General features: G+C 37.6%; 1 protein-coding gene across 1 annotated transcript; it reads right to left on the bottom strand.

Moving 5' to 3' along the window:
* Positions 1–1,827: 1,827 nt before the first annotated feature.
* Positions 1,828–8,201, bottom strand: LOC128492083 (cytochrome P450 1A1). Its single transcript, XM_053464513.1, has 7 exons — positions 8,123–8,201; positions 5,290–6,142; positions 4,701–4,827; positions 4,473–4,562; positions 4,025–4,148; positions 3,653–3,739; positions 1,828–3,078 (listed from the first exon to the last, which is right to left on the bottom strand). Exons 2-7 carry the CDS (start codon positions 6,136–6,138, stop codon positions 2,778–2,780), a joined length of 1,578 nt encoding a protein of 525 aa, XP_053320488.1. The 5' UTR covers positions 6,139–6,142; positions 8,123–8,201; the 3' UTR covers positions 1,828–2,777.
* Positions 8,202–12,194: the final 3,993 nt, after the last annotated feature.

Below are 12,194 nucleotides of genomic sequence, written 5' to 3'. Positions count from 1 at the left end.
GGGCTGGTACTGCCGGCAGAGAAGGTCCTAATTTCTGTTTGGGCATTCTCAGGTATTGGGATGTTACCTGCGGTCGCATAGAATGCTGTTACATTGGTTCAGTCAGCAGGAAGCTAGAGATATGCTGGCTTCTGACTGGGGAGACCCCAGGCTGTCTAATGACAGCCTGATCTCCCGCATACCAATGGAGAAACATCCTATCTGGTGTAAAAACCATAGGATGTACTATTACATGCTTGGTCATCTAGATCATGTTTTATAGGACGGTATAGTATTTTGTAAAGGTCACAAATATGAGTTATTCTACCTGTTTTCATGCAGCCATTTCCCCACCAGCCATTCTAGGGTAAGGTTTTGCATTGAGCAGTATTAAGCATTGTGTTTCTAATGGTGCATCTAGTTGCAAAATGTCATTCTGATCCAAAATTTAAAAAAGTAGTCTTATCACTGTAGCCACCAATAGACTGATCCATTAGCAGGCGTGTTCCACCAATTCTTGTGATCAGACCATACATTGTCCAGAATCATTACATTTTGCCCCTCTGTCATTTTACTTTTGTTTCTGTCTGGATTCAACCAAGTCTAACTACAGACTGAAGATTCATCTACATGCTACTTTCTAACCTGATCCTCTTCATGTGCTGATCCACATTCAATTTTATTAAAGCACGGACGTGTCTCCTTCATACATTCTATGCTATAAGGTGTCAATATTACATGTGCTGTTGGTAATAGTTACATGAAGCAAGTGATCTCTACAGGTCTCCTCAATGTATACATTTTAATACCAGGAGTAGGACTTTTTCTGAAAGTATGCATTTTTTCTTACAGCAGCTGTTCAGGAAAATATTTGTCAAACAGTTTGTGAATGCATTGTTATCAATGTTTCCTGCTGGATTGTATTTTACGTTTGTGCATCTGATCCGTTTCATTGTACTCCAAATACCAAAATCCTCAATATTGTAAGCTTGCGAGCAGGGTCCTCGCCACCTAATGTATCGGTTTGTCACTTTTCGTCTTGTCATACCCCTTGAATATATGTATTGTATTAAGCCCTGCGTAAATTGTTGGCGCTATACAAGTAAATAATAATATAACTGCTTCAAGTTTAAAAAAAATACTGTGTGCCCAAATATTTCCAGCAGGGGGACCCAAAACATTTATTGATTTTTGCCCCTTTCATTTGGTGTCTGCACACTGGAAATGTACTCGTTCCAAACAGCATTCTTAGCGGATCAAAACAGTGTAAGCTCAAGTACGCACTGCTATTTTACAACCGATGGTCAGATCAAGTTAACTAGTTAAATATAAGGACAAAGGACTTTGAAACACGCAGGGTTTCTCCAGTTTAGCAGTAAAGTTTGAGCATAATTATGTCTGGTACTTGCGGTGTTTGCAGTTCTGACACCTTTGGTAACTGGCCCTTAAAAGTGGAAGAATAAATCAAATGCCATTTAGCAATGGGTTCTTTTAGTTTTCATTAATATCATCTTAATTATCTCTGGTCAGGAACTTTTCAGTATTAAATACTATATTGAACGGTCCCCGTCATCTATAAATGCTACGGAGGCTATGTAAAGGTATTTGATACATTGCCAGCCTTCCTGATGTTCATATATTTTACATGCTATATAAAAAACCCTTACTTTTATAGCACAGGCGCATTAAGGTTTGTAAAACTGAGCATTGTTTCATTTGAGCAAAAGTACTCCCAGTTCTGTCACCCCAGGCTTATTACAGTGGTTAACTTGCCAATTTCGAGGCATGTTTGCTATACCCAGCTTTGAAGAGCTTATGTACACAATTTATACAAATAGAAGACCAACATAATCATTCATAGTTTATTATCTCACAGAGATTATAGTTTTATACAAATATATATATATATCATAGTATTTTAGGTTTGTCATTACAAAAATATAGCATTCATTCACATAAAACAGGCTTACAAATAGTGCGAAGAAAAGAAAATGAACCACTGGACTCATGACCCATGTCTACTTGGCCACTTGTCTCTGGTCGGAATTTTCTATAAAAACAGATCAACGCAGATTTTTAGTAAAGCCTTTTTTTGGCTTTCCAGCACACGGCCTCTGTAGTTTCATCAAGTCAGATGCTACGGGTGTAGGAAGAGAATATATCATATATCACATCTGTTTGGTATGGCCAGTCCGAGCAGCAGGATAACTATTAGAGGTCATCACATTATAGTTGATAGTGTAACTACAACTCAGAAAGCTTTGTATGTTCAATACACTGCTGGGAAAAAAACCCTTGCTTTTAATAATTTAGATGGTTGCCAGCGTTTCATATTCCCATAGCACAAAAATTACGTATTTAGCTGAGTAATATTTAATTTCCTGCTTAATTAAGCAATTATCATAATATTGGCTATTATGGATAAATGGGTTAACTAGATACATCTAATTCTGCTAACAGCTGAATGTTCATTAGCTTAGTTCATAGCTATAACAGCTTCCTTCATACAACAATCAACACCAAGCAGGTTTGGTCAGAAAACATTTTCCCCTCTGTAATATATAGGGAATTTCTGCTGGTTAGTTGTTCATTCACAGAGCTTCTAGAACATCATTTACAGCAATGTTTCAATTCAGGCGTCAATTCAGCATTCACATTAGGTTACTGCATACATAATATACTTAGTCTACCACTGAGGAAGGAGCCTTAATACAATGGCCCAGCCTGATATACATCCAGGTTTTATGGGTGTCCAAATAGACACCTGCTCTTCAAATAGGCATCTGCCTCTATATTCACTACCCAGAAGCCACCAGCGGAAAGCGCAGCTTGGCAGTTAAGTGGCACCGTTTGTGCTTCATGGTTAGTCCATACTTTGCAGACATGTCCAGCTTCTCTCCTTCCTGCTTGAAGAACTTCATCTGCTGAAGCAAAGTTGTGAGGAAAAGGAAGACCTCCATTCTCCCAATGGCTTCACCAAGGCATCTCCTCTTTCCTAGTCCAAAAACCATGACTTTATCAATGTCATTTTTGTTCAAGGTGCCATCTGCCATCAGGAACCGATCTGGATTGAAGCTGTACGGGTCATTCCAAATTTTCCTGAAATAAATATTTTATTAGCGCTGGAAAACAGCCAACAAATTGAACTCAATCTTAAATTATCCCAAAATTACATTACAGCCACCTTTGAGGGTTTGAGATAAGCTGTGATGGTCCTGGGCTCCAAAGTGATTTTGCTGCACCCCTTCTGTGGAATTCCCTGCCTCGTTCCGACAGACTTTCTCCCTCACACGCAACTTTCGAAACCCACCATTTTAAAGAAGTGTACAACCTTTCCTCCAAGCACTCTCAGCCATCATCCTATTCAAACCCTCTTAACGATCAACCTCAACAGATCATCCAGGCCCAATCAACTTATCCCCGTCCAAGCAGTCCTCTTACTCCTTCACTTCCCCCTCAACCACTGACTAGATTGTAAGCTCACAAAGACAGGGCCCTCTTTTGTGCCAGCTTGTCATTGTGTGGGACTTTAAATTATCCACCGATTGTAACAGCGCTACGGAATGTGCTGGTGTATAAATAAATGTATTATTGTGTCCGTAATTCTGTAATACGTTCTGTAACATTATTGCATAAGGAGCTTTTAGCACGAAGGTGCTCTTTGTGTACTTACGGGTCATGATTGACTTGCCACTGGTTGATCAACACACATATTCCCTTAGGGATGAAATATCCATTCAACACAGTATCTGAAGTTGTGCTGAAATAAAAAGACAAAATGTTATTCTACAACACAATGAAATATGAACACTCAGTATAGTATACAACAAAGTTAATAAAATTTGTTTTTAACTAGAATTTATTCTCTTGTATCCAAGTGCACAGGTTATGCATACATATGATAATCAGTATATAATATATAGTATAACATCTACAGTAATTCAGTTTAAACTAATCAGACCTTCTGAGATACCTTGCAAATGGCTGCTGGCCATGAAATGCTTATTAGATATGGTTCCGCATTTGCGCTACTGATAGGACTTACCAGTGAGGAATTGTGAAGGGCAGGAAGGAGGAATGGCGGAACATCTCCAAGATAAAGGCTTCCGTGTAAGGCAGCTGGGATCTGTCTGATAACCTGGGCTTCCTTTCCCTGCCGATTACCTGATCTGTTAAGTGATGAATTAAGACAACCAAGTGTAAGCACGCATCAAATTATGTTCATAATTTATGTGTATCAGGTGAAAAAAAGCCTACGTAAATAATTTTTAACTGAAAGGTTTGAGATCATACAACCATTCAGTTGTTTGCACATTGTAATCAAACAGTTTAACTTATCAGCAGTCCATAGATTATCTACCTATAATGAGGATATGGTCTACTGATATGACCTCTGAATTTATGAAAAACAGCCTAGGGATTATATCTACAATGATAACACAATTTATTTTCATTACTTGTTTAAACATTTGTTTTTGGGGCGCTGCGCTTACCCAATTCATTCTGAATCTTCTCCTGGATTTCTGGGTGGGCTACAAGGTACATGAGACTCCACGACAAGGCAGTAGTAACTGTATCAAATCCTGAAACAAATAGAATGAAATTAAATTATAGGGCTTATTGAATGTTATCAAGGTTTGTGTTATTTAGTAGGTTGGAAAAATATATAATTGGTGTGTTTTGGCTGATCAGTTTATGAAAGACATGTAACCAATACTCACCAGCTCCAAAGAGGTCATTCACAATATTCACTATTTTCTGGTCTGTCAATTGAACATTGGAGTTTTCATCAACTTTCTTTTCTTGGGAGTGGTAGATAAGAGAGTCGGTAATATCCCGGACACAATTCTGGTGGAAAGGAAAAAAGAACATTTAGTAATAAAAACAATGATTAGGTGTCATCCTTATATTTAGAAAGCTATATAATTATACACTATTGGCGAGTGGATACCCATTTATCTACAAGAAAATTCAGAATAGATGCTGTGGCCTTATAGGTAGTTTAACAAGGTAACAATTTATTTTGAGGCGTCATTAGACGTCTTGAATATGAATGGTTTATCGGGAAAATGTTATGATATAAATAATCACCAAACCCAATGATACTTTAAAGAGACGGTAATAGAGCCCATAGGCGGGTAGCATTCTCCAAGCTGCAATATGGAGACGCTTAGCCAAGTGTCAAATGCATAATACAGGTCCAGAATCTTTAATAAGTCAGCATTATCACCTGCCTGTCTTAGACCAACTGCTCATTAACACGCAACAGTTTGTGTCAACATTGGTAGTAGATATTCATGTAGGTCTCACCTTGTCAAAAGTTTTGTAGTGTTCCAGCACAATCTTACTTATGAAGGCCATAAACTTCTTGTTTATATCCACAAAGGCTTTCATGCTGCGACTAGGCAGATACTGGAGTATAGGGATGAAATCAGCAGGATTTCCAGAGGCAGCTGCTGCTCCAAACTCATCTGTCAGATTCACCACACTCAGGAATTCTTCATCATCGTGATTGTAGCGTTTTCCAAAGCACATGCCACAGATGACATTGGCTACAGAAACAACCACATACCTATAGGGATCAAACTCTCCCTTTTCTTCTATTAACTCCTGGAACTTCTTTATTAGATATTCACTTTCTTTGGCAATGTGCTCTTCCACCAGGCATGTGCCAGAGGACGAGGACGAGGATGAGGAGGCAAATGTTTTGAGGGCATTGGTTGCTAACCTGCGACGAGCTCTCCACACTTCTCCTGAATCACTGCTGAATGTGAGACTTTGCCCATCACCAATCAAGCGAAAGGTGAAGAGGTCTGGGCGTCCAGCAAAAACATCACCCTGCTTCAGCAAAGCTTGTTTTAGGGTTTCCAGACCACTTAGGACCAGCACAGGCTTTGTGCCTATTTGGATCTGCAAAACATCTCCATAGGTCTCGCTCATCTTGGTCAGACTAAGATGGGGATTCTCGCTCAACTGCAGGAGGTTGCCAATAAGTGGGTAGGGCATTGGGCCTGGCACACTCTTTGTTCCTAGTGGGATCTTCCGCTTAAAAGACTTAAGGAGTAAGTAGATAACTGCAAAGGTCACTAATGCAACAAGTAGCTGTGTGGTAGAGGCTTTGCCTATAATCTCAGGGATGGAACTAAGGAAGTTCGCCATTTTTCTGAAAAGATAAAGTAAAACATACAAGTGAGATTTACAAACTGGTACAGTTTCCAAATTATACTGTTCATTATATAAGGTGTATTTGCATGACATACTACTGAGCGTGACTAATTGGTTGTTTAAGTGGAACAGCATCTTTAATGTAAGTTGTCTCATAATTTAAAGTATATTCAAAGTAGATCTCAGCAAATTTGAATTTCAGATCTTTTAAATGTTTATTTGAGATGCACTTATTGTCCACCTACAGAGCCTAGGAAAAACAGTGTTAATGTTGCTGCTCCAACCCTTCCTGTAATGGTCCAGCCAGCCTATGATGATACTAAGCCGATTAAGGACAGTTAGTGTCTTACATACACTACCTAGCGGGGAGCTGACCATATCCACTTTAGCATAAAACTTCTTTAGCACTTTATAATGTATGGGCATGAATGTGGTGACAATGCGAGTCGATCATTAACTAAGCACAGTTTAGGGCTTAATCTTGGTGAACAGGCTCCTGTTCTAGTTTCTTTTCTGCTGGGAGACTGTTCCATTTATCTACTACCCTCTCAGTAAAGTAGAACTCCCTATAGTTTTAGACTATGACCTCTTGTTCTAATGTTGCTCCTCCTTTCAAGTAAGCTTGTGTCTTCTACTTTATTAAATCCCTTTAAGTACAACCTACAAACAGCACCCTGTTTTCTAACCCCCTCTGACACTTTAATGCGTTGTCTGCTTATCTTTTAGTCATCAGAAATAATTACTCTTAGTCAGTCACTCTCTTGCTTTTCACTGATAGAAAAATGTCCCCAATGCTATATGCTACCTTGGGATTTTTACATTTATCCATATTAAACTGCAGCTGCTACAGTCGTGACCATTTTTCTAATTTACTTAGGTCATTTGATTGTCCCACCCATAAGGTCATCTCCAAAAAGACGACCCTTACCATTAAGACCTCCTGCAATATCACTAATAAATATATTAAAGAGTACTGGTCCCAGTACAGATCCCCGAGATACCCCACTGGTAACAAGTCCTTCCTCTGAATATACACCATTAATAACAGCCTTCTCCCGCTCATCACTCAATCATTATACATCTATTCAACACACAAAGACTGCAATTTAAGTGTTCTATGGGGACAGTGTAGAATGCCTTACTGAAATGTAGGTAGTCTATATCAACAACCTAAGTCGTTATCTTCATTTATAAGACTCCCTTTATTTGTCTTTAGTTTAACTATTCCTGGTTTATGTTTTTTTCTTCTATGGATTTACATCAAGGTTGAACTTGTATCTTTTTTTTAGTCTGAATTACTGTGTTTCTATGAGCAAACCTTTCTATGAGCAAAACTCTTAATCATCTTAGAGAAGCCAATGATCCTCCTCTCTGAGAGAAGTCAGGGTTGGCTCTTTGTATTTTATGGTCAATTTTCTTATGCTGAAAGCTACATCTGCATTGTATATAAGCATTACCTAACATATACTACCGGCACAGGTTATTTACTGAAATATCTCCCACCTTTGGTACTCACAATTTCCCTACACCAATTTTCATAGGAGTTTGTTCACTAAACAGTTGGTTGTTCGGATCCCACCACATTTATGAACTATAAATTACGAATGGCCAACCACATCTAGTTTGTACTCCCAGAAGCTGTATAATGCAAAGTTCATGCAGCCACAGAGAGTGACCCTGTAAAGACTGTTTACTAATATATATATATATATATATATATATATATATATATATATATATATATATATATATCCTCTTCATTTCATTAAATACAATTCTGTATGTAAAAGATACATTTACATGTTGCATTTTGTGATTGTTATATCTAATATCAAATATAAATTCTGCATCATGGGCAAACATCTGATTCCACACAATAAAAAAATATATATTTTACTATGTTTTCCAGCTGTTTAAAAATGTACAGTAGTAACAGGCTGAATTCCCTTAGCACCCAGTAAGTGAATAAAACCCTTACCTTGGCTAAGGTTCCAGGTCAGTGAAGCGCTGCTTTGTATGGCTGAGAGTTGCAGGTCAGTGTTCTCCTGTCCCTAGAAAAGTACCATAGTGTGTGTGCTGGCTGCACGTCCTTATATACGCCTCCATCACACCTCATTGGACAAGGCTTCTTGTCACATGACCAAAGTGCAGCTGAACGGCAGCCAAGTCGCTCCAAACCCCAAATAATTGGCACGCGTGCAACTAGTTGCGTGAAGAACACGGACCCTCCTAGAAATCATTAATTAAACGGAGCTAGATCGAATTAGAGAGATAAGCGCGCCGCATCCTGTAGCCCGGGGAGGTTTAAGAGTTTGAACAAAATAAAAGCTGCGTGTGTTCTTATTACATTCATTCATAACTTACCTCTCCTATATGCTCAGGATATACCGGCACATCTGTCCCATCAGCAGCACAGACACTTACCTCTCCCTGTATTAAACACACACGTACCGACCCAAATCTAGGCAGCACCATCCCCACTGTATGATCAGGGAGCATATTTCACACTGTTAGAGTACAGATCTCTCATATGATAATAATAATGTACTTAAATGGCCATATAATGCCTCCAATATTGGGGTACATACCTCACCAGGAGGAAATATATGCCCTGGTAATTTATGATCCATACCTTACTATATAGCACCTGGAAATATGTTATCTTACAATAGTAAAGCATAATAATGTCGGGGAGTTATACCTCATGATGCACCACCAAGGGTAATATCTATCCTTTTGTATCAATATAATTGATATTATCAATTTTATTAATACAATGTAATACTAGGGTATACTACTCCCTATATAATATCAAGGGATCATAACCCATTCAATAAAATCAGGGTACATTCCCCACCTTCAAAACTAAATGTGCATTCCTACTAATTTACCTTAATATCAGAACACTTAACACTTTTACGTTTTACTACTTTATTGTGTAATTTTCTGCTTTATTATTTTTTACTTAATCATGTTGTGTACTCTGTATTAACATACTTGCCACAAGGTTGCCAAATCATTTTATTTATGTTGGGTTGTCACACTCAGGAACAATTTTAGGGGCACTAAGCCAAAATATTTACAGGGGCCCCCATCTCAGGTATGTTTTCCTATATTTTTACATAAACATATAGGCACGCAATACTACACAAAGTTCACATCGCAATACAACAATATAAATTTAAGGGGCTTCCTACCCTTGCCACAATCTTTGGGGGGGGGGCCTCAGGCCAGTGGGGGCCCTAAGCAGCTGCCCTATCTGCTTATTTGGTACGACATTTTGTAACTTGTTTTTGTATAAATGAATAGAGTGCCACATTTATTCTCTTTTTCACCTAATCTATAGTTCTGGATAGCATTGCATGCAGAATACAATTAGAACTGCTTGTGTAATATACAGAATAAACTCACACATACTTAATGTTTGCCTAATTATATTTATTAAATCTACCAGATGACAATTTCATAACTTATGTTTCAGGTTTTTTTTTTATATTATATTTTTTCAGATCTCGTATTATACGGTAATTGTAATCTTAATATATATATTGGGTGTGCACCTAATCTTTTGATGTGGCGAATTCTTACATATCCAAATTCAGTAATAACGAATAAAGAATGCTATCAAGTAAAAACAAACAAAAAACCCAATAAAGAATAATTAATTTTAAAAAAGCAGAAATGTGACAAATTCCTTTAATACATAATTTTTATACTGATACAATATAAAAATATTTGTTGGGTTTTTTTTAAACAAATTATTTGGTGTAACTTGTTTTGCTTTATTAAATGAAAAACAACCCCAAAGGTTTTTAAATCGATTTCGTACATCATCTTTTGAATATTAGATCCAAAGCAAATGTGTATGTTTCTGTAATTTAAATTGTACTGTTTTATTAGAAACAAATACAAAATCCTATAGAATATAGAAATTCTGTTTTAACGAAAAAAGTACATATTAGAGGTGAGTTTGTCAGTAATTCTTCATTTGTTTATAAGAGAACATCGCATGCAATACTTTTACGGGCGTTTCTTCTGCGAAAGTTATCACAACTTTATGTCTCATAACGAAATTTTGTCCTGCATTTGATAATTTGTTTTAAGACAAAAATAACATCTAATAATTTGCGACAATAATCCCAAGAGATCATGAAATTGCGTAACGATGTTTGCAGCACTGACAATCATAGAACAGACGTCGAGTTAGATTTAGACAAAGTAGCCTACAAAAGTACATTATTGCGTTCTTTTAATTAAATAAAGAAAATAAAATTTTAGGTTAAAATATATATATTTATAATTATATATAACAAATTCCCTTAATACATATAGAAAATACGGTATATTATTATGTATATATTATATTAACACTTGTTATGTTTTTCATAGTTAAGAAATCAGCATTATCTCTCGAATGATGACCATCAGCAAATAACAGCATTCCCAACCTAAAGTGAATCAGTGCATAAATGTGGACTATTGAGGTGCTAGTCTCACTTTACTGGCACACAATCTGGAACCTTGTTTGGGGGTGACATACATATGGATGGGGTCACATAAATATATATGTGAATGGGGCAAGATCCTGCGGATCCACTTGACATTAGTGCTTCAGACCGAAGTTCAGTTAATAAGGACCGGTGTCTTATGTGTTTTCACATTAAGAGTACGTATTGTATTTTGAGATGGTGCAATGTTCTATGAACTTCTGATTGCCGGGTAGAGTTCTGCACGGTTAACACGGAGAGTACAGCACCGAGCACAGCAGAGGACGGTGTGTGAGGCTGATTTCTTAGTTCTTATCATAGAGGCAGTTGCTGTAATCCTGCGATCGATGAGGCCCCGTGTCCCTGCGTTGTGGGTGGTTAACGTTTAGCAGGGGACCCTGTTGTGGAAGCGGCACCTGTGACATGCGGGTTAAAGATTGGCCGGATTGCGTGAGAAGTCTGTGGAGTTTGGCTGAAGTTCCAGCAGCGCCTGGAGAGGAGTCTGAATGGGGGATTCTTTGGAGTAGGAGGGGGGAGGGAGAACCTAAGAAGGAGAGAAGTAGTTGGGGGTGGTCTTGGGAAGAAAAGTATATGTGTGTATGGGGGAGGAGAAGCCTTAAGGGAATGAATACAAGACTTCGCTTCTACTAACACGGGAGCAGAGGAAGTTATTGATGGGTGTGCGTGAGAGAGCATTGCGTGACTGCACTAGATAGGTAACATGTACTTTGGCAACTGCCACGGAACAGGGAATGCAAGCGATCCACCCCCAGCAAAGGACACCAGGGGACAGGCCTGACAATGACAAAGGAGCAAGGGGCTATCTATCTACCATCAATCATCTAAATACCTATCTATCTATTTAGATATATATCTATCCATCATCAATCATCTAAATCTTTATCTATCTATCATCTAAATATCTGTCTTTTTTGAGGGTGAAAACGTACATTTCAAATTATAGCAATAAGGGAGAAAAATGCTCACTAAAACATATTAATAAATACACATATAGGCTAGCACAAGCTCACGTCGTGTAATACAGAGATACAAAGTATAATAAAATACATTAGCATAATTATACATGAAGTAATACGCAGGATAAACAAATGCATATTTCATTTAATAATATAGAATATACAATAACACACCATCAACTATCATACGCTCACATGACGTAATACAGAGATAAACATGCACATGATAAAATCCAATAACAGAACGCCAACACACCTTACCTGTGTAATAAAGGGCATATAATAAAACACACTTCTAAGAAATACACACAGACATACATGTAATGTAAACCCAAGAAAAAGAGGGCAAAGATTGCATAGGAGATAATAAAATGCTTGGTGACCCGATTAATAGATCAGTTATAAATATCAATGTATACTTGTATTACGTATTTAACAATGGTAAAAAATTTAAGAGAATATATATATACACACACACACACACACACATATATAACTGCTGGCAGTTACACACAATATATATATATATATATATATATATATAACCTGCTGGTAAAGTATGTGTATATGTTACCTGCTGGTCGCG

This window comes from Spea bombifrons, chromosome 4 (genome assembly GCF_027358695.1).
Source record: "Spea bombifrons isolate aSpeBom1 chromosome 4, aSpeBom1.2.pri, whole genome shotgun sequence".
Taxonomy (NCBI): Eukaryota; Metazoa; Chordata; class Amphibia; order Anura; family Pelobatidae; genus Spea; species Spea bombifrons.
Note: the sequence above shows the minus strand (reverse complement) of the source record. Positions and strands in the feature narration are given on the sequence as shown.